The sequence below is a fragment of the Vigna angularis genome, chromosome 2 (genome assembly GCF_016808095.1).
Source record: "Vigna angularis cultivar LongXiaoDou No.4 chromosome 2, ASM1680809v1, whole genome shotgun sequence".
Taxonomy (NCBI): Eukaryota; Viridiplantae; Streptophyta; class Magnoliopsida; order Fabales; family Fabaceae; genus Vigna; species Vigna angularis.
This window is the reverse complement of record NC_068971.1, coordinates 5,622,906-5,647,880: the sequence shown is the minus strand read 5'-3', so window position 1 is coordinate 5,647,880 and position 24,975 is coordinate 5,622,906. Positions and strand designations below refer to the sequence as shown.

The following is a 24,975-nucleotide window of genomic DNA, read 5'->3' as shown; positions in this document are numbered from 1 at the left end:
GGTTGCCTGAAGTATGAAGGGGAAAGTGATACAATGTTTTCTTATCCTAACTTATGGAGTTATTTTGTTGTGGTCAGTGTAGTCAAAAGTCTTGGGTACGATGGATTTAAGTACTTAACTACAAAAAAAGCAGAAATTACCGGTGACCCATTACCGACGGCCCTTAAGTCATGGGTAATTCAGTGGTGATTTTAATTACCGACGGGACGTATCAGGATAGATTAAAACCAAAATTTCTTATTTCCCTCTCATTTCGAGCTCGCCGATAATTAAGCGCTTAAAAAGCGCTATCTATGATAAAAAAAAAAGCGCTATCTATGATAAAAAAAAAAGCGCTATCCATGCACTTTTTGTAGTAGTGGTTGGTGTGTTTCTGTGATGCGTGTGATGGAGGAATTGGTTTCGGAGCAGAGGAGTAGAGTGCAAAAGGGGAGTAATTTATGAATTTCTATTAGCTGCCACGTCAACTAATTTAGGCCAACTCATTGCACACCTCACATCCACAGTAACTTCAACGTTATCAATTTTAACTTCGTTAAACGGATAAGACTAAAGTCATACACTTTTCATAACATAGGGATCCAATGTCTTCATTTTTAAAACCGGATACTAAACAAAAATTCACCTCTTAACATAGGGACAAAGTAAGCATTTAAACCTATTATATATATAAACTAACATGAATAAAATACAAGGAATGTATTGTACACAAAACAAATTATTCTAAACTTAATTATCGAAATACATATTTTTAACATTGGAAATCATGGAAGGTGTGTACTGTAGTAGTATTCATGCTTCAATTATAAAGAACTTTTTCTTAAAATTCCTTTAACATCATCATCATCATACATTTTCACAGCCATAACATCACCTTAATTAATAATAAACAACATTATAAACATCCATTAGTTCCATCACATATCTATCTCAAATCCAACATACAAATTGACGCTCAGTGTCAAACCTTTTGACTCTCAACAACAATACTAACATTCAACTTCATTTTTGTCGCAAAAGGTTGTGCTTAACAACACTTTCTAACGCTCAAGTCCTGGAGCTAAAATGCTATAGATCTATAATATAAAGATGACGCTCAATAATGCCATGTTGCTCAACAACAAAACATGACACTCAATTGTACAAGCTAACACTCAACATCTTGGAGCAAAAAAGCTTCCAGGCCTTCACAACAAGCTTGACACTCAACGTTAGTCTGCCACTACTCAACTCTACATCAGATATTAACAAATGAAATTTTGTGATCTAGGAAAATGAAACATGTTGAATTGATAAATTTGGTACTCCTCTCTTAATGGTTTGGTAAAAAATAATTTTAAAACATTGGAGTTCGTACCAATTTGCTTAATTACATCATATTCTAATTTCCTCCATCAATACAAAATGAACCAAAACATTTAAGCATGGATATCCAAATCATACAAATCAAACCACTCATACATACCAAATTAAGTTCATAAAAAAAATCAAATTGCATTTCCAGTATGCGATAAAGCAACAACATACAAAATACTCAATTAATAAAATTCACACCACATAAATTAAGACTAGCATCCCTTATTTGACCAAACAACTAACAATATCCTAAGCAATGAAACTCTTCCTAATTTGCAAATACTCTATCTACACATAGAAATATCCTAAGAACGATCATAATATATTGCTAGGATTATTAATTCATAGAGACTTATAATGATGACTAAAAAAATGCATGCAAGTGGAAGACTAAATTTACGCAAACGTAAAGTTAATCCATTCAAATTGAAGAACTCGTCACAAATATCAATCTTACAATCTTGGTTCTTTAATCAAACCAGCAGACAAAAAAACATTTAGAAAAAAATAAAAATTGTGATTCGTGTTGTTGTGTATAACCTTTTCTTTGTCACACACATCGTTTTCAAAATAATTATTTTCCATGGTAGGGCGGACGCCCGTGTGCCTGTAATCGAGACTCACCCGAAACTGGCCGCCCAGGCCATGGACCCGTCAGGGCCGGCCGGTCATGAGGATAAGACCCGTGAGGACGGCCGGCCACGTTACTAATCAACTTAGCTTAAGGTAAGTAGGGGTTAAAAGCTATTGGGCTGAATTGGGCCGTGAGTAACTTTTCACTAATCCCAAGCCCATAGCGAAAACTATAAATACATATCCAGGGTGAGTGGTAAATATGTTGCATTTACTGTACATTTATTACTGTCTGAGAAAAACGTCATAGCTCTCAACTGACTTTGACATCGGAGAATCTTTTGCAGGTCTTTCACCAGCGGATTGGAAAGATAATCGAGGAGTGAGTACAGAGGATCAGACGTACGAAATACAAGAAGAAAGTGACGTGGAGACGTGGGACCAACACAGCCTCTCACATCCGAAACAATAGTTATGAACATTTTTCTTTAAAAAGAAACTTAATTCATTGTTTACGAAAGATAATCCTTTCTGAAAGATTTCCCGTCCATACTAAATGGTATAATTGATTTCTAAACTAAATAAGATATTTTAATATGTGAAAATAAATTTTATTTTATAGTTATTAGTATAATATATAATTATTACAGTTATTTCATATATTATTTCTGGAGTAAAATAGATTTATATTCTTATCATTGAAAATAAAAATAAAATAAGAAACATGTTTAAACTGAAAATCCTCAAATATTTATTTTCAATTTCATGTGCCTTAAATTTAAATGTATAGACTTCCATAACTATTTTCAAAATTTAACTCACATTAATGGGACTATAATAATTAAATAACATATATTTCTTATTTTGTGTATGATACAATATAAATATTGTTTTTATAATTCAATTTATCATAAATGTTTAAATTTATTTATAATTAATTAAAAATTAAAAATTCAGTAAAGCAATTAAAACTCAATTTATTTTGTCAATCACCGGAGATACCATAATAGGTACCGGAAATCAGGGAGGGGGCTTTCGTAAATTCCCAAGTAATGATTGCACTTCGCGTATTGATTCCTTGACGGTCGTTATTGATTCTGTGACGGTAACGGTGACGACGCGGCGGCTGTCAAATCTCTTTTTTCGCGTGTTCTTTTCTCTCTCCAAAATCTTTTTGTGGCCTCTGAGAGACCCTCTGGGAAGAAACGCCAGAAAACTCCCAAAGTATTGTTCTTCCTCCTCTCTTTGCACTATCTATACAGAAGATTTATGGATAACAGGTGCAAATCACTGCAGCACTGTTCCGTCGCAATTTTTTTCCACCGTCAAGTGTTTGACTTTGTAGTTCCGTCGCTTTTTCAACCCTTCGATAGATTCATTCCTTGGCTACGCTTTCTGAGTCACAGATAACATTAAAGCAACTTTCTTTCTCCTGAATTTTTCTTCTGAAAAGAGAAATAAGGTTAGTTTTCATGTGGGTTTTCATCTTTTAGCTGGATTCTTTTCTTGTGTTTTTATATTTAGTTTTGGGTTTGTTGAGAACGATGTATGATGGTTTGTGTTGTTTTCAGATTATTAAGCATACTTATTGTATCAGGCTTCGATTGATGGTGTTTTATCTGGTTAAGGGTGTGCTTGGACAAATAAGTTGTTATCACGTAATCTTGTATATAAGTTGTTTTTATATGGAAGAATAAGTTTAAATTGTTACTGCATAAATTGTAAATTGTTATTCAAGCTCTTATTTGTATTTATTGAAATAAGTTTATGAATCTGTTTTTATAAGATATTCGTCACACATACGCAAGTAGTTATGTCATAATATGGTTCGAGGTTCTCTTGCATAAACTTCTTTGAAACTACTTACAAGAGAAGGAAATAAAAATGAAAAACGCATCGAGTTCTTCCCCAAATTGAAATGAACTAACTTAATTAACATCTGCAGAAGTTAAGGGGCATAGGTTGATTTTAACCTATAGGAGAAGCTTACTTCATTTACCATCTGATTTCTTTTTCTATAAACACTTATAGAGAAATTTCTCTAAGCGCAACTTAAAATGCAAATAGCTAACGCACCAGAATTTTAAAATTTAGCCATTTTAAAAACTATATCCTATGATATCAAATATTTATCATATCACGTTTTCATCTATATATAATAACGTGATTATCTAACATACTGATTCATGGTATGGTGCTTACAGTTATTGACTTCGACCTTTTGCAAGCAAGATCTTGACATTGTGGCTTTCTGAGTTCTATATCTGCATAATTATTCTGCAAGAGATATTGCAAAGTGATTTGAGTTCCAATTATGCTGTAAAACCAAGGTGACTGCTTCAGCCCAATCTTCCGTTAAGAAGATGTCGTGGGCTAAGGGTCAATCCGCTGGTTGGACAGCTTTTGATCTCAAACAGAAAAAGAACACCAATTTTGAATCTGAAGTTGATAAAGATCATTTCCCAGCTATAGGCACTTCTGAATCTACAGTCAAGAAGAACCATCTTCCTGCAAAGCCTTTCTCTTCAGTACTTCTGCCGACTAAACATTTCCCACCGTTGAAAGAGGGTTTGAATACCAAAAATGCAGTATCTGGTTCTGATTCTGATGAAAAACATTGTGGTGCCCCTTCTCAGGAGGATGTTAATTTAGCTATCAAAAAGCTTAGAGAGCAGAATCTTTGGGCTGAACATAGCTTGATAGATGATGTATTGGCTGCTGTTAATAACAATGTTGATAAGGCCTCAGCTTTATTGGAAACAATGGCCTCTGCAGTTAATTTTGAAGACTACAAAGTATCATCTGCTGTGATAACTACGACATATGATACCCCATATAAAAATAAAACTAATGAAAGTCTTACTTTGGGAAAGGTCAAGGATGATATTTCCTTTGATAATCACCAAGACAATGATAAAGACTTGGAGAATAGAAATGTTTCCCCGATTCAAAACCTCTTGAATTCTGTTCCTGTAGAGCCTGAATGGGAGGATGATGATATTTACATTAGCAATCGAAAAGATGCATTAAAGACAATGAGGTACGAATTCTAACAGTTGTATTCTTTCTTTCTGGAGCGGTGGTAGTTGTTATGTCTCACTTGCTTTTACGTGTTTCTGTTGTATGTTTATTTATTTATCAGCCTATCCCCCCCTCATGTAATATATACTTATTTATGTATGAATCTATGTTTTTTCTTCTGTTGTCTATTTTTAATAAGATGACCGTGAAACGCATTATTGAAGATGGGATCTACGTGCAATGAAACATATTGCTCAATGCTTGACTTACTTTGAACTTATCAAGAAGTCTCCAAATTAAACACATTGTAATTTAGTTGATAACTTGCACAAATTCCTGTATTGTTATCTGATATACCTATAAAGTCTTTGGTCTCACAAGTCAAACTACTATTAATTAACGAATTAACAGATCACCTTAACCTTAATCATTTACAATGAAAATGTCCTTGCGTAACGAGTTAATTTCCACGGTGGTGCCTGCTATTTTCTTTATGTCAGTAAAAAGTAATATGGTTTTAGATTGATTTGCAATAACTTTTTGAGACAGATCTCTAGAAATACTAATTCTATGTGGATAGCATTTCTAGTTTTGCACATTCTTTTAGAATCGAAGGGACTAAATCCGTGCTATTATCTATTTCCTCTTCATAAATTTTCATTTGTAACACTTTCAATCATAGAGTTTTCATCCTTGTCCATAATTCGAGATGAATACATTTGAGAATTTTACAATGGTTGTTATATTGAAAAATTCACATTTCTGTATTCAGATCATCACTCTGACTTGAGACTTCATTCCTTTTTAATGAAACAGGTCAGCATCGCGACATTCTAGGGCAGCTTCTTTTGCTTTTTTAAGAGGTGATCATTTTTCAGCTCAACATCATTCAATGAAAGCTCGAGTGGAATGGCATACTGCTGACGAGCTTAATTCTGATGCAGCCAGAAAAATTTTAAGTATCAGGAATAATGAAAATGATGTCTGGAGACTTGATTTGCATGGTCTTCATGCAACTGAAGCTATTCAAGCATTGCAACAACATCTCTACAGAATTGAAAGCCAAAGCTTCTCAAAGAGTTCAGCCAATGGAATGAAACAAAATGAGACTGGACAATCTACTCTTATCAACAGTGCGAAATTGGACATCCAATCACCATTACGGCTTAGACCATTGGCATTACATGTCATAACAGGTATGTTGGCTTCTTTTGACCATGGATATACATAGGCTATTGTGAGGGTAGCTTTCTATTTTCTTTTATGTTTCTATCTCCTATATTGTTTATTCTCTTTCAACAGTTTTGTTTCATGTATATTTGGACATTAAATTACATTTTGTTAGTGTCTGTTAGTTGTCATTTGTTTGAAGCAAACATTCTTCAAAGTCTGACTAACCCTTTCATTAGTCATATAAATAAGCATCCATTCATTGTTTTTGCTCTCTCTTTATTTTGTTGATCAACCATTTATTTTCTCAGATTTGATAACTTGGTATTCTCTTGTAAGTTCTTCATAACGTTTGGAAGATATGTCAGTATGTCATATTCTCCCAGTGATCACCTTGCTTCTATATTTTTTAAAATCCTGTGTAATCTGACATTTTATCACTTTTAGACTTCTCTTATTCATGGAATAATGTAATCATCTGTTAAGATTAATAATTTTTTTTCCATATAAATTAATCATGCAATTCTAACAATTTTAAAGGTGAAAATACTAAGCATCATTTTGCATGCAACTAATCTAATTGTCACTGTAAGTCTCAACTTGTTTCTGCTGATAGTTCTCTTCTACTTATAGGAAAGGAACATTTTATTCAAGTAAACTCTTCTTTGTTATTCTTTTAAACTTTTTCTCCCAATGTATAGTTATGATTCTTGTTGCTTCCCTGGCACCATTCAATGCAACTGTTTATTTTGTTGAAAATTTATCATTTTCTTGAATAGAAAATTAGGATTTTAACTATTCATTTAGAAAACCTGTGTCCTTGGTTGGAACCAACAATCATCTTTGTGGACCTTAATTGTGTTTTCATTTTTACAGGCGTTGGTAATCACAGTCGGGGACAGGCTTCCCTTCCTACAGCTGTTAGAAGTTTCCTCAATGAAAACAGGTAGCCCCTCTCCTCATGCCGTATGTTATCTATATGGCTTCCTTCTTGATGAGTACACGTATCATTTTAGGGATTCTTCACTTCTCATCCTCGTACCTGTGTTTAAGAGCATTGAAAACTAGTAAAAAAAAGTGTAGCCTAGTGCATGAGATACAATTGCGTGTCTCTAGGAACAAGGTTTGCTTTAATTCTTATTTCATTTGTTTGTATATATTGTGATGCAGGTACCGTTTTGAGGAGATGAGACCAGGAGTAATTACAGTGTGGCCTAAGTTTCGTCAAAATTGATCGTTAAACCCATTAGAAACTTGTTCTTGTTTTGTATGTATCATTGATAGGGATCATATTTAGTCATGGTGATACTAATATTCTCCCTTGTTGATTTTAATTATTTGCCCGTGGCCGTGGAAATGAATTAAATACAGATGAAGCTAGCTTATTCGAATATTTGAATTTTGGAATGAAGCCTTTAGTTGTAGGCTTTCTTTCCTATTAAATTTGATTTCAAATTCTTATTGTTCTCAAAACTTATCAATTTTGTTGAATTGTTTTGCGTGTTGTAACATTGCACATCATAGTCAAAACTAGATAAGAGTGTGACCAAAAGGATGTACTTGTTTTCATTATTTATTCCAGACAGCGTCTTCTTTAGGCGATCAATTTTGAAGATGGTATCAGAGCTCAGTCTAAAATTTTACATTCGAAATATTTCTCAAAGTTAAGGGCTGAATCTCTCTCCCTGTGTTTTCAGTCTGGGATTCTTGAATATGATCGTAGAAAACACTGAATATGAACAATGGTTTAAACTCCTCTTTTAAGTACACACATTTCATATTAGTCCTCTGTTTGATAGATATAAAAATAAGATACCCTTTTTAATACTTATCGCAATTATTACTGACCAGGTGATTAAATATGTGTTTGCAAAAATTTATTTTAGAAACATTTTTTTTTGACAATATAGTTTTAGTGTAAATATCACTAAATCCAAGTTGGTTTGTCTAAACACACATTATTTTCATTCCTTACTCTTTCAAAATTATAAGTTAAGAACAACATTTCTTAAATTTTAAGCTACTTTGGATGGACACAGTCACAAAGGTCCAAAAAGTTAAACTGAGAGCAACATCAGAAGCAACAAAGAAGCTTCCTAATGTTGTGCATTTCTTTACGAAATTTCCTTGATGACATTCTCCTAGTCTTTATGAGAAAAAGGTCTTGTCCTGGACTAGAAAATAAAATCAATAGCAAAGCTTCTATATACCTATATGAATTTCATTCAATTTCACAACATGTACCCACCATACTTCTACCCTTCTACTTTCTGTGGTGCATTTGCAATAAACTTCACTAATTTGTGGTTTAACAGAAGAGGTATTTCTATTGAGCCATTCTGTGATCCTCCAAACTGCACTTCAAATCTTATGGCAGACTTTGGAGCTACACAAAGAACACCCTCCACCACCACGACACCTTCATCATCCACCTTAGACACTTATGAACCAAAAGGGCATCACGAAAAGTTATACACTGATTTCAAAATTTACTGGCCCTTCAACATGCCCTTGACTTCAGAAGTTGCAGCACTTCGTGTCATCAGAAACTTGGAGAACCTTGGCTTATACTACACACTCTTTGTGTGGATCATTCTCTTCATTGTCCTCATTCCTCATCGTAAGATCTCATTGATTTTGCTGGTCATCATGACCTATGTGACAGTCCTTTACTGTTTACTTCTAAGGGCATACCCGAAATCTGTTTTCCTTCACAGAAGCATTGATAAAAGGTTTGTCTTGGCTTTGCTAGTGTTTGCAGCAATAGTGCAGCTGATTTTGACTGAGGCTGGGATTCATCTTGCAGTGACTTTGGCTTGTGCTGTGCCTTTGGTTTTGGTGCATGCAGTTTTGTGGGTTAGTCACCATGCCTTTGAGATTGAGGATGATTCTTGTACCAGAGAATTTGCTTCTGTTGCTTGTCATAATAGATGTACGTGTGGAGCTAAGGGCATAGATAATGTTTAAAGTTTGATTTGTTGTGTACATATGGTTTTAAATTGCCATTGCAAGGTGGTAGGTAGCTGCGGATTCTTTCAAATTAAAGGAAAAATGTTCATAGTTATGATATCTGTTTACTTATATATAATTTTCTTTGTAGATGATTCGAGTGAGCTTTCGAATTTTTAAACTTTGAAAAAACAAATAAGGATTTATGTAGTTTTTGGGTAACCAGGGACTTATATAGTTTAAGAACATAATTTTAGAAAAAAATAGTATTTATTTTCTTGATTTCCGAAATGATAATAACAAAATATGTGCTTGGTTTAACTAATTTTAATATTTTAAAAGGTTATAAAATAATTTTACCACTTTTTTTTTTAAATTCATCAAAATAAAAAAATTTAAGAAGTTAAATATATATCTATTTAAACGTATTTTTAAATTTTTTTTGTCAGTGTTGACTTTTAAATATGGTAATAAGAAATAACTACTTAAGTTGATGAGATATTAAAAGTCTTTAAATTCATTCTCGGCTTTAGTAAGCTAAAATAAACATGAATTATTTCGTGGAATATTTTTTGTACTGAGAGGAGCACATACAATTGAGGTAAAACATTACTGGAGAAAAAAAAAATATAAAAAACATTTATAAATGAAACGAAAAGTTCACCAATTCAAATAATTAACTTTTATTTTTGCTAGTTCTCAAAATTCGACATATAAGCCAATTAGATTGATTCGTAATCACCCTAGACGGTCACCATAGACATAACATGTCCCACACAATCATACGTTCTTAATTAATTAGTTCTCACAAATTTCTTAATGTTTAATGTAACCTTGGTAGTAACATGTGATCAACCATATCCTAAGGTAGATAAGATAGGTGATCAAGGTTGAGGCAAAGGACAATATTTTTGCATATATATTGTGAAAATTAGACATAAGGTTAATTTCTTTTGTGGAGAAGATACAAATAAAATAATATATTTATAATGAAAAATAATAAAAGAAAATATAAGTTAAGTTTAAATACATATAATATTTTAACTACCATAAAATATTGTAACTATTAATATCTTAACAACATTTAATACTCCTTAAGTTAATGTCCTAAATTATATGTATCAAACTTGTTATAATAATTAATTTTAAGTATATGGAAAGACATACTAAAAATATATACTAATTAATCATTTGAGGTAACAAATTGAGTTATTATATTTTTTGATACAATTTTTTTTAATAAAATGATAGTCAATTATAATGTATTTTGTTTTTTATCCAATGTAAAATTACAGTTAATATGAAGAGCAGTATAATTGTCATCTCCAAATTATAATTTAATTAAACCAAACAAATTTACAAGTAATTGAGATCATAATTCTATATTTTATTTCTACATTAAATTTTGCACAAACACTTTTCGTCCAAGAAATTAAGTTAAATATAAGATCTTGGATAATATCATTATCATAAAGAGATACTGTTCAATTAACATCAAGAAAATTTTAGGATGATTAGTGTAACATATAGTAAATGTTTTCTAACATATGTATTTTAATATTCAAATGATTGCAAATGAAGAATTGAGTCACCGTTAATGACAAAGGAAACGTCACTACCATTAATATTAAGATAATTTAAGTTTTCAACTATTTTTTTTTGTATACAGAGAGAAAGACTCTCTTGGTTAGATAGAAATTCTAGGACATATCGAAGAATAAAATAATAATCTCAAATATAAAAAAAAAAAAACTATCTCCACAAACTCATAATATTCTTATTTATTATATTATTTATAGTAAAGATATGAATATTATTTATTATTTAATCTCATCTCCACGTCTAAATCATAGTCCATGTCCCACCTCTAAAATTATACAAAATTTGTAAATAAAAAACAAATGTCGGTACCAAACTGCTATAATGTACACATACTAAAAATAAAACTATGTAGTAAAAAAGTTGGCGTTTACACCATTTATGTACTTTGAAAATTCAAAAATTGTCGTTGAAAAACACAAAGCAAAGGGGGAAGAAGCTTCCAAGTTCCAATCCATGAATGAGCTAATTAAGCAGTAACAAATTGATTCCACCACTGACATTGACTAGAGGGTTTGAAGTGTCTGTGGTGTGATCTTGGAAGCCGGAAGCGAAATATTTTACACTTTTCATCTTGATAATCCTCTCGTATGATCATGGATTCTTTGAGTATTTCTTCAGTTCCTGAACATGTCAGAGAGAACAGTGTAAACAAGAACTTCTTGCTTCCAAGAAAACCTGTAAGTTATTATGTACACCTTGCTTTCTCTCAGAGTTGAATCGGACTTAATTTTGTACACAAAAGTAGCCTTGTGCTTTCTGCAAGTTATGCAGTTAATATTTTCTATGAGCATTTCTTATTAAAACTTGACTCTCTTATTTGCTTTAACTGATCTTTTTGTGTTGCAAATTTCGAAATTACAACAAAGGCAAGACAACCAAATCCAATCATATACAGGAAATCGCGTCGAGGGTCTGCAGGAAGAATTCCAGAGAAACAAATTGAGGTTTGGAAGTGTTAGAATATGTTTGATCTGAAGTTACATAATGAAATTTGAGATCGAATTGTGCATTCTAATGTATGAATAGAAGAAGAAAAGAATTGTTGTTTCTGTAATAAAAGTACTTTGTTCTTTTAACTTTAATCAAGCATGTATTCAATCTTGTAGGTTAAATGAGTTTTTTTATTTTTCAAATTTGGTTCAAAATTCATTAAGTTCATAGATCTTAAAAAAATGTGACTTGATTGATCATATATTTATCATAAAAGATGAACTTGGTCTCTCTTCAGTGAAACTTATGACACTAAAATTAGCAGACAAGTTCATTGATTTATAACAAAACTAGTATCAGAGTATCAGTTTGACCATTTTTGCCAAAATATTAAAAGGTCTAAACAGTTCTTACCCTGATATTTTCTTCCTTCTTATCAAGTTTATCATTATGGTCATCTCTGTTTTGTGTGTTTTCTTTGTTTTTCTTCCCCCTCCCTCCATTCTAACATATATATACATTGTGTTTGCATGAAAAGTACCCTACAAATAAGGAGTTACTGAGAACAATAGCGTACTTGAGAACTGCCATATATTATGAGGTAAGATCACCACCATAATTTCATTTTAGTACCCTTTTGAATTACATATAGAACTTTGAAGGGATGCTGAGATCATTAAATTGTATATATGATTTTTACTCCAAATGCAATGCAGCATGATAAAATATTGCCTAACAATAAAGCCTGTATTATTGAGGAGGAAGATGAAGAAGAGTGGATCACAGAAAGCGACCAGGAAAAGGGCCAAAAGCAGCTTGAAAAGTCAATTCAAAAGCCTAACAACAACGACTCTACGTACACACTCACCAAAAACCAGAGAAAGAAACGCAACTACATTGACAATGTTAGTTATCTGATTAATTTGCTTGTTCAATCTAGAAAAAAAAAGGTACCTTAGTATTAATTAAGGTTGGACATTTCCAATACCTATAAATCTTGAATTCCCAGAATAGTTTTTTTCCTCTGGAAAAGAATTGATAAATCATATTCAAATTTAATTGAAATCAGTACTATTCTGAATTCCACTATAATGATATTAAGATTATCACATTACAAACATTATGCACTTTAGTATTTGATAATTTTATCACACTTTTATTTTAAAAAGCCATGTTAAGAAAATAAAGGATAAAGAATTTACTTTTAGAGACACACAAAGTGACATGAGAATTTTGATTGTATCGGAATAAACATCAGTGAGAATCATAGTAATTTATTTGACTGATTCTTTCTTCTATGGACAGATAAACAAGAAATGTGCTTTATCTTCTTCCTCTTCCCATGTGATAAACATAAAAAACACAAGCAAAACTTCACAGCGTGGAGGCCTAGGATTGACAGAAAATGATTCTTACATTAGTGCTTCCATGTGCAAAGAATTCATACAGTTCTGCTCAACACAGATAATTTGTCCACAAGAACATCGTGCTGCACTAGCAGTGAAGTTGTATGGAGTTCAAGTAGCACTTTTATCTGGTTTGGGTAACCCTTTTCAGAATATATCCCAATCCTTAACAAGCTCAACAAACATCTCAAAGACACCAATTTTAAGTCTGTGGCAAGCCTCAACTGGGTTCTTACCGGCCATAATATGGAGTGGAATGTTCATAGTGAGTTTTGTGTACACAATAGTGGTGGTTTGGTCTTTGGCTTTTAGAATGCCTATTATCTCTATGCTGTGCATTGCTCTTCTGTACTCTTTATCTGTGTTGGTTGCTATAGCATCAGGATTTAATGTCGCTTGTGGCACGTTTAGATTGAGTGGCATCTTGTTTTCATGTTTAGGGGTTCTTGGTTTTGTTTTGATCCTTCTTGTTCTGCTCTTGCTTGTGCTTTTTGCTTCCTGGAGATGCAAAAAACAAGATGGAGGAGCAAAGTGATGAGTTCTTGGTGTGTTTGCAGTGTTGTGTTATGGTGAATTTTTTGGTATTTGAATAATTTTCCTGCCATAGTTTTTGGTGAAAGACTAATCTCATTTGTAATAGGATGAATTTGTCACACGGTTAAGATAGAAAATAGGGTTCTCCATTGTGTATAGCTGGTGATTATCTTTATGGTTTGAATGATGAAAATTTCGACATGACTTTGTTGATTGTTTGAAAACAATGTTCTCCAACGAGCTGGTGATTTGCAACCATTCGAATTTTTTTATGTCCTCTAAAAACAAACCAAGGGAAAATTCTAAGTTGTAATTGTTTGAGACAGCACATCATCTAAAGTTAAGAATACTTTACAATATATAAGGTATATAAACCTCACTTAAGATGCTATCAGGGCTATCCGAAATGTATCCTAATGAAATTTGCTATGAGGTCTATTACGTCACTGTTATCATGTTGCTATAAAATCATCATTAGTATCTAGTTTCAAATTTAATATGTATATATTTCACTGTGAGAAAATGTTAAAGATCTTATATGAACTAAAATAAAATAAATTTACAATATATAAATTAATACAAACTGATTTTATAAAGTTGAATTAAGTTAAAATTTACTTTTTAAGAATAATCTTAGTCATAATATGAGATTAATAAAAAGTAGTTAAATTAAATACAAAAATTATTGTATAATAATTAAGATGTAGTAAAAATTAATAAAACTTAATTTTTCTAAATATTAGTTGACATAGATGTGTGGTACATATAAGTGTATAATAAATTCGCCATCCCAAAACTCCAAAACATCTCACTCCCACAGTTGGAATTTAAGATGATTTATTTAGAACTGAAATTTTGAAAAGATGCATTAATTATCATTGAATGGTACATAACAATCCATTGGACTTTGGGGCATATGGATCCATTTGCCTACTTTTATTACATCCATACGTACTTAATTTATTTTTTGCAATATTATTTGAAGTATAACAATGCTTTTCTTCTAAAAAATAAAAATAAAATCATCCATCATGTTTATGTAAACAACACTAAATAAAGATAGTGAAGACTGAGGCCACAAAAATTTAAACAGCATCAGAATTATTCTCAGCAACACTTTCATCATGGCCAGTGAGAGGAACCAGTTCTCCTTTAGCAGAAGCAGTCTCAACCTCAAAGGCATCAAAACTAGCCCACAAAACAGCATGAACCAAAAGTAAGGGCGCACTACTGGCCAAAGTCACTGCAAGATGAATACCTGCCTCTGTCAAAATCAGCTGCACTGCAGTTGCAACAGCCAGCAAAGTCAACACAACCCTTTTATCTATGATTCTGTGAAGCACAACAGAGTTTGGAAACGCCCTCAGAATTAAACAGTAAATGGTTGTCACATAGGTCATGATCACCAACAGAATCAAGGACACCTTACGGCTAGGGATGAGGGTTATGAAGAGTATGATCCACACAAAGAGTGTGTAGTACAAGCCAAAACTCCCTATGTTTCTCATGATTCGGACTCCTGCAGCTTCTGATGTTGGTGGTATGTTGATGGGGCAGTAGACTCTGAAGTTGGCATAGAAAATTTCTTGAGACCCTTTTGGTTCTCGTTCATTAGGGTCAGTGGATGATGGTGGTGGTGGAGAGGAAGGAATTCTCTGTTTGGCTCCATAGTTTGCCATGAAACTTGAAGTGAAAGTTGGAAGAACAAATAATATGAAAAAGATTACTCAAAAAACGTCTCAAAGAAAACTAGTAAGATAGTAAGGAGGATATAGACTCGTATATAATTTTCTCTGAGTTTAATCTGGACCAACTTGATGCATATATAGAATATGTAAATAACAGATTCAAAGAAATTGCTCTCAGAATAGCTGGTTGACTAGAAGAAGACTTTGAAAATAATTTGCGCACTGAGAACCTGTCAACCATTACCCACAGAATACAAACTTCACCATAAAACTCTGTAGTTATTGGTTAATTTTTAATTACCTAGTTCTAGACTTGTAGATATATATCAACATTGGCATCACAATTTCTCTAGTATTGGTAACGGAGAAAGATCAAAACTGTTTGTTTGTGATTGGATTAGTCTCAAGATTTGGAAATTTTTTAAAAGTCCTTCAGATAAGTTTGTAGATTACTTTAATACAAAGTATAGTATCTTTCAGCTGAAGTTGTTTGCGTGTCAAAAGGGAACAAAGGGAAGCGAAGAAAGTTAATGCAGAGTGTGCATTGGGCTAATAATAGCAAAACTTAAATGTAGATGGAAGACTCCTTCTATCTTCATACGTCTAACTTATGATAATTACAAAAATAAAACATATTTTAAAAAAATTACAAAAATAAAGAAATTATATTAAACTGACAATTTTATTGCGAAAAAGTTATGTCAATATACCGTGACTTTAGTTTAAAACATTTTTAAAATTGAAGTATGTTAAATTTACACTCCTTCATTATAAAATATTTTAAATTGAAATTGTGTTAATTTAACACAATTTTTATAAATATTAAACTAAAGTTATATCAACTTAATACGATTTTAGTTTAAAATATATTATACTAAAGTTGTTGCGATTTAATATGATTTTAACTTAAAATATACTTTTACCAAAATCGTGTTATCTTTATACAATTTTTTTATATTAAAATCATAGAACAATTTATTCACTTTCGTAATTTTTTAATTTATTATATTTTAATAATTTTAAAAATAAACTATATTATTTTAGTGTTTTTATCTAAATAAATACAATTAAAATTACAAAAACCAATTTTACATAATAAACTGGTATCATTTGTCAACTTACAAAAATAATTATATAATTTTTTTTATTTAAAAGTAATTACTATAAAAAACTTATATTTATAAAATTACATATCTTTTGGAACTGTATTATTTTAATATAATAAAAATATGAAAATTTCTGGGAATTATATTATTTTAATGCAATAAAAATATGTAGTGTTTTTTTTTGTTTAAGTGCTTAGGTTAGGACAGCTAGTAAAATATTTGGCAAGCGACTAATTGAAGTCAAAATTGGGGACCTTCTATGAACTTACAAATGTTGAATATTTAATGCATAAGACCGTTGAATGAATTTAGCCACGAATTGAACATTCAATGATAATAATACTATAATATAATCCTCAAAATTCCTTCATTGAGTTTACATTTTGTGTGTACAACGTAAAATGTTACAAAAAATAAATAAAATGAAATGGTTTGGTTAATATAACTTTGTAATAATAATAAAAAGTATTTTTTCCTTTGTGTATGTCTTGCTTTCACCTTATCACGTTCATTAAAAAAAATACATTCTATCTTATTTATAAAAATATCAAAATGTTGATTAAGTTGTATTGTTTTATTGGTGGTTGAAGTAATTGGAGTAATGTTGCGAATGTTTCCAAACATATGGGAGAAGAAAATAAGAGACATAACATTCTTTTATAAATTAAAATTAATTTATATAAAGTAATTTTGAACTTCTCTCATATTAGTTTGTATAAAAGATGATTTTAACTAACTTAGGCTATGAAGAATATTTTAATTTTTCTTTAATTTTGAAACTGAATAAAAAAAAAATAGCAGTTTGATAATGTTATGCTAAAAGACATGCATCAGAAAAAATATCTGACATCTAGTGTTCTGCTAAAAGTCATGCAGCAGAAAAGAAATCCTTTGTTAGTTAAGAGTTAGCCATGGAAAACTCTGTGTCATCTCTCTCTCTGGGTTTCCCTCAAAACTCAACACCCAACATTTTCAAAGTCTTCAGCTTTACAGCGTCCAAAACCCACCAAAGGAGACCTGCCAGATTCACCACTCCCAGAAAGCACAGGACCAAGAAGGTAAAACCGTTCACAGAAAAGGACGCGTTTCCGTGTTCCTTACCTCTCCACAACAAAAACCCAATCTTCATCTATAAAGACATAAAGCGTTTCGCTCGCGAGAACAAGCTCAAGGAAGCTCTGACCATCTTGGACTACGTGGACCAACGTGGCATTCCCGTGGATGCCACAACTTTCTCTTCTGTCATCGCCGCGTGCATACGTACCAAGTCATTGTCACAAGGGAGGGAAGTTCACATCCATATCAGAATCAATGGACTCGAAAACAACGTTTTCTTGCGGACAAAGTTGGTTCAAATGTACACCTCATGTGGGTCGTCGGAAGAGGCGCGTAAACTGTTTGATGGATTGCCCTGTGAGAGTGTCTACCCCTGGAACGCTTTGCTCAGAGGGACTGTGGTTTCTGGGGAAAGGCAGTACATTGAGTTGCTTAAGACTTATGCAGAGATGAGGGCATTGGGGGTTCAGCTGAATGTGTACAGTTTCTCCAATGTGATCAAGAGCTTCGCCGGCGCATCGGCGTTTTCGGAAGGCTTGAAGACTCATGCGCTTTTGATTAAGAATGGATTTTTTGATAACTACATTCTTAGAACCAGTTTGATTGATATGTACTTCAAGTGTGGGAAGGTTAGGCTTGCTTGCCGTGTGTTTGAGGAAATTCCTGACAGGGATATTGTCGCGTGGGGGGCGATGCTTGCTGGGTTTGCACACAATAGAATGCAGAGGGAGGTGTTGGAGTACGTGAGGTGGATGGTGAAGGAGGGAGTGAAGCCGAATTCGGTTGTGATTGCAATTGCGGTTCCTGTGGTTGGGGAGGTTTGTGCAAGGAGGTTGGGTCAGGAGTTTCATGCTTATGTTTTGAAAACGAAATCTTACTCTAAGCAGGTGCCGATTCAGTCTGCTTTGATTGATATGTATTGCAAGTGTGGGGATATGATTTCGGCAAGACGGGTTTTTTATGGTTCCAAGGAGAGGAATGTGGTTTGTTGGACGGCTCTGATGGCGGGGTATGCTGTGAATGGAAAACTTGAGCAGGCATTGAGGTCCACCATTTGGATGCAGCAAGAAGGATTCAAGCCTGATGTGGTGACGATTGCGACTGTTCTTCCAGTCTGTGCACAATTGAGGGCTCTGGAACAAGGGAGGCAAATTCATGTTTATGCTTTGAAACGTTGGTTTCTGCCTAATGTGTCTATAACTTCTCAATTGATGATGATGTACTCTAAGTGTGGTGTTGTTGAGTATTCTAGAAGATTATTTGATAATATGGAAGAAAGGAATGTGATTTCGTGGACTGCCATGATTGATTCATTGATAAAAAATGGACATCTGTGTGAAGCACTTGGTGTGATGAGATCAATGCAATTGACAAAGTACAGGCCTGATTCTGTTGCTATAGCAAGGATGTTGAGTGTTTGTGGTGAACTAAAACTTGTAAAGCTTGGGAAGGAGATTCATGGGCAGATCTTGAAAAAGAACTTTGCATCAGTTCCTTTTGTTTCTGCAGAACTTATAAATACGTATGGCTCATTTCGAGATGTTAACAAGGCGAAGTTGGTGTTTAATGCAGTCCCCGTTAAAGATTCTATAACATGGACTGCTCTTATAAAGGCGTATGGATATAATGAGCTGTATCACGATGCAATTAGCCTTTTTGATCATATGGGATCTTCTCCGAATCACTTCACTTTTGCAGCCATTCTATCTATATGTGACAGAGCTGGATTTGTTGATGATGCTTGTAGAATCTTCAATTTAATGCCTAAATATAAAATTGAAGCATCTAAGGAACACTTTGCAATTTTGGTGCAACTACTTACCCGCAATGGTCAACTAGAGAAAGCTCAAAGATTTGAACAAATGAGTTCTTTCTTGTAAAAGAGACACCGCCATCTTTTCCTTTTGAAAGATTTATAGAATGTTAAACAATCCAGAATCCTCACATGTAACTTTTGGCACAAAATTTGTAAGTTCTTATGTATTTGTAAATTTGTTCCATAGTGTACGGTTCATAAGATTTTCTCTGAGCTTCTCTACCAAATTAAGTGTTTATATAATTCATATATGAATTTGTAGCCTTGAAGATAATAAAAGAACTAATTTAGAAGCTAATTTCAAGTGCCTCTCTTCATACTTTTGAGAGTCTGGAGTCCTAAATATTATTTGGACAAAAGTAACCTTATCAAGGTTTCAATATTGCAATTCATGCCATTGTTAAAATTTTAGAACCCTGAACCTAGTGATATATATAGTTTTGCATAAGAGATGACCTGCATTCTTTAACCATGAAGATATTAGTTTGGGATCTGTTAATTTGTTCACTAGTTAGTTTTAAGTTTGGAAGTAATGGTATCCCGTATGAAAAAACTTGAATAGGCACATCTTCTTCCAAACTACTGATAAAAGTTATATTGTAATTGACATATAACGAATTAATTTCCAATCAAATGTAAAATGTATTTTTTGGTTGTTTGTATCCACCCATGCTAATGATTTTGTTTCTGCCTTATTCAAGTTGGTGTCATTGACTGTTATTATGTGGCATAAAATAATATTGGTGGCTACATGAGGACTTCATTTTGATCAAAGGCATATTATAATATTATATCATGCTAACCTGTGGATTGTATTCCACTTCATCCCTTTTGCTTAAATGCTTACCCCTTTGGTCTTGTGAATGTTCACCATTTTGTAGGATTGTGTTGCTTTGTATTTGTTCTGATATTTTGCTTATTATGTTGCAATATCACACGGGTCTACGAGATGTTGCATTCCGCACAAAAAATGTCCATCATAAGTTGCAATTATTTTATAATTTGCATGCGATCACTGCACTTCACACATTCTTTTCAATTATCCGGATCGATTGGCGTCATATGTATTTTGTAGCTGTTTTATTTGTTGCAAAATGTTGACAAAAAATGAACAAAAATGTCCTGAAGTGTGTATATATATTGTCCTTAAAAACTTACTCGTATTGTATTGTGCAAGTTTCTCAAAATACAACAATAACTTTAAAAACAGTAAAATACCAAGATAATATAGGAATTATAAATCACAGAAGAGAAAACAAAGAAAAGTAAGAGGGAGAGCATGAGGAAGGTTTGATATGTGAGAGAGAGAGTTCAAAAGTGTGTTTCGTGCTATTGGAGGAAGCATAACACCCCTATATATAGAGGTTCAGAGACCAGCTAAAGACCATGATGTCCGGAAGATATCTCGCACTTTGTGGAACAAGCTAAGTGAGCAATAACTCTCGTGTTTCTTGCAAATGCAACTTTTTGAGTCTTATGGGAGAAGGGATCGACCAACAAGTTTGTTGCAACAGACAACAAACAACACTGGCCAACACAAGCTCGACCAACACAAGCTCGACCAACCCAAGCTCGACCAACACAAGCTCGACCACATAAGGTCGTCTAACATGAGCTCAACCAACATGAGCTCGGCCAGTATGAGCTCAACCAACATGAGCTCGACCACACAAAAGAGGCAACGAGAATTTTGCAATATATATAAAATACATGTTTTATAAAAATTCCCTACATCTTGCAAAAGGTAACAAAGAAGGCTTGAAAGAATAAAATCATAGGTCTTATAAGATGTAATGCATTAGAACTGGTATAGCAAACTATATAAACTAACTCTAGATTGAGAAACTTAACATACAATGTAGTTGATATAACAAACTATATAAACCAAAAACACTTTATGAGTTAGCGGTTTATCAATCACAATTCATTCCCATAATCCTTAATGTTATTGTTAGGATATTTATCCTATTTTATCATCATTATAATGCGTCAAGGGTTACCCTATTTATCATGATTATATTGTGTCTAGGGTTACCCTATTTATCATGTACTTGTGTATCAATTTATTCTTATAAATAGAAGATTGAGAGGGATCAATTAAGCCCTCTAGAATTATTTTACAGTTTCAATCTTAAGTTATCATTGTGTTGCGCTTATTAGGCCATGCACATGTCATATATTCATGAATATTCTAGAAATCATGTTAATATCTCATACAAGCGGCCCTACTTGACACTCATATATTTGAGTTCATCAAGTGTATGCTGTAAATCATATATCACCCTTAAGAGATATGAAAATCATTAAAAACTTGTTTAAATTAAAATTCTTACAACACATAGAATTTTAATTATAAAGTTTAATCTCTCAATAATACAGTTTTTATCACTTTCACACACACACACCATAAGAATGAACATAATTGATTAAAAATAAATTTAGTGCTATTAGAACTAATAAGTGACTTGTTTTAACCCATACGAACCTTATTCATAAAATGTTCAATCACAAAGGTTTGGTTACCATCACTTGTTTGTTTGCAAGTGGCTTGAGTCTTATTCTCCTCGATGTTTCTAAAATCATATTTCTTCCTAGGGGATTTGTTAGAGGATCTATTAGATTTCGTTCTTTAGTAATTACTTCACCAAATTGTGTCTCAATTGTATATGTTTAATATTTCTATTATAATTATTGTCGATTGATAATCACAATGCATTGGCATCAATGAGGTTGGTTTCGTTCCTAGTGTAATGTTTGCTAAGAAGTTTTTCAACTACTAAGTCTCACTACAAGCCATTTTAAGAGCAGCAAACTCAGATTCCATAATTGATTTTGCAATAATGATTTGTTTGTCTGATCTCTATGTAATCGCACCAGCCCCAAGTGTGAATACATAACCAGTGGACTTTGTCACGTTTGTATCAAAGATCCAATTAGCATCACTGTACCTATCTAGTATAAGTGCATCCCAATGTTCTTAATTTGGACATTAAGTGTACCTACTCAATCTACCTACTCCATAAACAATATAAAGTCTCAAAAAGTTCATCAAATGTAATAAGCTCCCAATTATCTAGGCATACTAAGGTTGAGAGATATATTTTCCTTTATTTTTCATTTATTTAGAATTAACATCATAAAGAGTACTCACTAGTTTGAAGTCATAATACCCAAACTTCTTAAGAACTTTCTCAATGTATTGTTCTTGGGATAACAATATATTATCTCTCTTCCTTTTGATTCTAACACCTAAAATTACATTGGCTTCACCAATGTCTTTTATTCAAAAATTTGATCCTAGAAACAATTTAGTTCTAGCGATAATCTCATTGTATGTACCAAAGATTAACATATCTTCCACATACAAACATATAATGACATAATCATCATTTTCAGATTTAGAGTACACACATTTATCAACATCATTAGGTGAAAATTCATCACAAAGCAATACATTGTCAAGTTTTTCATGCCACTGTCTTGGTGTTTGTTTCAACCCATATAAAGATTTTAAAAGTTTGCATACTTTATTCTCTTGACCAGGTACAACACACCCTTCAGGTCGAGTCATATAGATTTCCTCCTCCAAATCACTATTCAAAAAGGCAGTTTTAACATCCATTTGGTGTATCACTAGCTTATGGATAGCTTCTAGAGCTAACAATACTCTAATAAAGGAAATCCTAGTCATAGGGGCAAAAGTATCAAAGTAATCTATGTTGGATTTTTGAGTAAAGTCGTTTGCTACTAATCTTGCCTTATACTTCTTTATAGATCCACCCTTTAGGTTGAGTCATATAGATTTCCTCCTCCAAATCACTATTCAAAAAGGCAGTTTTAACATCCATTTGGTGTATCACTAGCTTATGGATAGCTTGTAGAGCTAACAATACTCTAATAAAGGAAATCCTAGTCATAGGGGCAAAAGTATCAAAGTAATCTATGTTGGATTTTTTGAGTAAAGTCTTTTGCTACTAATCTTGCCTTATACTTCTTTATAGATCCATCAAGGTGATAATTTTTTCTTAAAGATCCACTTACAACTATTAAGTTTTGTTTCTTTATGCAAATCTACTAAGATCCAAGTACTATTTTTTTGAATTGATTCAATTTCAGTTCTGATGGCCTTATCCCACAGTTTTCCATCAGGAACACTAGTAGCCTCTACAAAGTTAGTTGGATCATTATCAACAAGATAAGTATAAAAATCATTACCAAATTAAGTTTCATTCCTTTGTATTTTACTTCTTCACAAATTCTAAGGCATCACTATTATTAATAGGTTTAGATGTCTAGCTAATCTCTAAGGGAAAAACATGTTAAAAAAAACTCAACATTTTTCGTCTCTACTATGCTCAATCACATCACTTTTAAGAATAAGAAACCTATAGACAACATTATGTTCAACATAACCTAAGAACATACAATCAAAAGTTTTAGAACCTATTTTCCTTTTCTTAGGATTGAGTAACATGACCTTAGTTAGGCGTCCCCACACTCTTCAATATTTAAGATTAGGTTGATAACCTCTCCACAAATCATAGGGAGTTTTGCCAGTTTTCACATGAAGTATCCTACTTTGTAAAAGACATGTAGTGAGAAAGACTTCCCGCCAAAGATTATCAAGTGTGCTAGAACTAATAAGCATGACATTCATCATTTTCTTAAGAGTTTTATTCTTTCTATCTGCAACTTCATTAGACTCAGGTGAATATCGTGGGGTTACCTCATGGATAATACCTTTTGTTGAACTGACCTTCTGGTTGCACAAAAAGTCAACAAACCCTAGTCCTCACTAATGTAGTATAGGGCAACCAGGGGATCAATCCGTAGACTCAGCAAATATTAAGTTTTAAAATGTAGAGTTAAGTCTTGTATTTATTTACTAATTATTTACTTACTAACTACTAAACAGGTGGGGACATTTAAAATGAATGAAACTAAAATAAAAGAATTGAAACTAGTCTAAACTAAAATCTATTTAAAAGAATAAAGAAATTGAAATGTAATAAAACAAAATAACAGTCTAAACTACTCAAAACAAAAAATAAAACCTATTTACTATAACTACCTACAACTAAAACATAACAGATATTATACAATCTAAACAGAACTCAAATGCTAAAAGAAATAAGGAAAGAAACTCTTTGAAACAAAACTGCAGAACCAAAGCAAAACCTAAGTCTAAAAGAATGCATTAACAGTCAAGAGATATTCCTAAACTAAGCATCAAATTTGAATTAGAATGTAAAACATAAAACCTAAAATGAATCATCCAATCCTACTCTAAACAGAAGTAATCAAGAACAATCATTAGAAAGCAACTAAAAACAAAAATTAGAATTGAAACAAAGTAAAAAAATCAGTACCTAAATTCTAACTAATCAAAAGAAAAATAACAAACTCAAAAGCGGAATTGATTTCATAGGTTAATGTACATTGGATTGAATAAAAGAGTGCTTAGAGTTCTCAGGAAGACATTCTGTGAAGTTGAATCCCAATCCAAGGTATTCTAGTTCATATTTCAAAACTTTACATTGACTCTTTCCACTCATTTGTCCAACCAAGATTCATTAGCCTATTCATCAATCTAAAATTCACAAACAAAATTTAAATGTGCAAATGATTGAGGATAAAGTTTCAATTACATTCAAAAAGACATTATGACTAAAATAAGCTCATCACAGGGTCTTATAGTTCATATTTTAGAACTTACAATGGTAATTCTTACTTATTCTCAATCAATGCAAACCTAAATCTAATAAAAG

General features: G+C 32.5%; 5 protein-coding genes across 6 annotated transcripts; 4 read left to right on the top strand and 1 right to left on the bottom strand.

The window, feature by feature from the left end:
* The first annotated feature begins 2,937 nt into the window (after positions 1-2,937).
* On the top strand, positions 2,938-7,563 carry LOC108326862 (uncharacterized). Its single transcript, XM_017560452.2, has 5 exons — positions 2,938-3,391; positions 4,134-4,969; positions 5,767-6,146; positions 6,997-7,066; positions 7,291-7,563. The coding sequence occupies exons 2-5, from the start codon at positions 4,293-4,295 to the stop codon at positions 7,352-7,354; spliced, it is 1,191 nt and encodes a 396-aa protein (XP_017415941.1). The 5' UTR covers positions 2,938-3,391; positions 4,134-4,292; the 3' UTR covers positions 7,355-7,563.
* Positions 7,564-7,700: 137 nt separating this feature from the next.
* LOC108328644 (uncharacterized) lies at positions 7,701-9,219 on the top strand. 2 transcript variants are annotated; one of them, XM_017562536.2, is made up of 2 exons: positions 7,701-8,740; positions 8,873-9,219. In XM_017562536.2, exons 1-2 carry the CDS (start codon positions 8,335-8,337, stop codon positions 9,085-9,087), a joined length of 621 nt encoding a protein of 206 aa, XP_017418025.1. In that variant the 5' UTR covers positions 7,701-8,334; the 3' UTR covers positions 9,088-9,219. The 2 variants fall into 2 exon arrangements, with proteins under 2 accessions (XP_017418025.1, XP_052728118.1); XM_052872158.1 differs by having other exon boundaries at positions 7,701-8,852; positions 8,927-9,062.
* Positions 9,220-11,048: 1,829 nt separating this feature from the next.
* LOC108328333 (uncharacterized) lies at positions 11,049-13,742 on the top strand. The gene is made up of 5 exons (XM_017562194.2): positions 11,049-11,348; positions 11,538-11,615; positions 12,140-12,202; positions 12,318-12,506; positions 12,907-13,742. Exons 1-5 carry the CDS (start codon positions 11,259-11,261, stop codon positions 13,540-13,542), a joined length of 1,056 nt encoding a protein of 351 aa, XP_017417683.1. The 5' UTR covers positions 11,049-11,258; the 3' UTR covers positions 13,543-13,742.
* A 635-nt stretch (positions 13,743-14,377) lies between these two features.
* LOC108328395 (uncharacterized) lies at positions 14,378-15,440 on the bottom strand. Its single transcript, XM_017562261.2, has one exon. The coding sequence runs from the start codon at positions 15,218-15,220 to the stop codon at positions 14,627-14,629; it is 594 nt and encodes a 197-aa protein (XP_017417750.1). The 5' UTR covers positions 15,221-15,440; the 3' UTR covers positions 14,378-14,626.
* Positions 15,441-17,177: 1,737 nt separating this feature from the next.
* LOC108328265 (pentatricopeptide repeat-containing protein At1g71460, chloroplastic) lies at positions 17,178-19,452 on the top strand. Its single transcript, XM_017562099.2, has one exon. The coding sequence runs from the start codon at positions 17,247-17,249 to the stop codon at positions 19,269-19,271; it is 2,025 nt and encodes a 674-aa protein (XP_017417588.1). The 5' UTR covers positions 17,178-17,246; the 3' UTR covers positions 19,272-19,452.
* The last annotated feature ends 5,523 nt before the right edge of the window (positions 19,453-24,975 follow it).

Excerpts from the sequence above, each read along its gene's own strand:
- LOC108326862 (XM_017560452.2), top strand. The coding sequence starts at position 4,293 with ATGTCGTGGGCTAAGGGTCAATCCGCTGGTTGGACAGCTTTTGATCTC. Across the intron at positions 4,970-5,766 it reads GATGCATTAAAGACAATGAG|GTCAGCATCGCGACATTCTA; the intron begins GTACGAATTCTA and ends TTAATGAAACAG. Across the intron at positions 6,147-6,996 it reads GGCATTACATGTCATAACAG|GCGTTGGTAATCACAGTCGG; the intron begins GTATGTTGGCTT and ends TCATTTTTACAG.
- LOC108328644 (XM_017562536.2), top strand. The coding sequence starts at position 8,335 with ATGAATTTCATTCAATTTCACAACATGTACCCACCATACTTCTACCCT. Across the intron at positions 8,741-8,872 it reads CATTGTCCTCATTCCTCATC|TGTTTGCAGCAATAGTGCAG; the intron begins GTAAGATCTCAT and ends TGGCTTTGCTAG.
- LOC108328333 (XM_017562194.2), top strand. The coding sequence starts at position 11,259 with ATGATCATGGATTCTTTGAGTATTTCTTCAGTTCCTGAACATGTCAGA. Across the intron at positions 12,203-12,317 it reads GAACTGCCATATATTATGAG|CATGATAAAATATTGCCTAA; the intron begins GTAAGATCACCA and ends AATGCAATGCAG. Across the intron at positions 12,507-12,906 it reads AACGCAACTACATTGACAAT|ATAAACAAGAAATGTGCTTT; the intron begins GTTAGTTATCTG and ends TTCTATGGACAG.
- LOC108328395 (XM_017562261.2), bottom strand. The coding sequence starts at position 15,220 with ATGGCAAACTATGGAGCCAAACAGAGAATTCCTTCCTCTCCACCACCA.
- LOC108328265 (XM_017562099.2), top strand. The coding sequence starts at position 17,247 with ATGGAAAACTCTGTGTCATCTCTCTCTCTGGGTTTCCCTCAAAACTCA.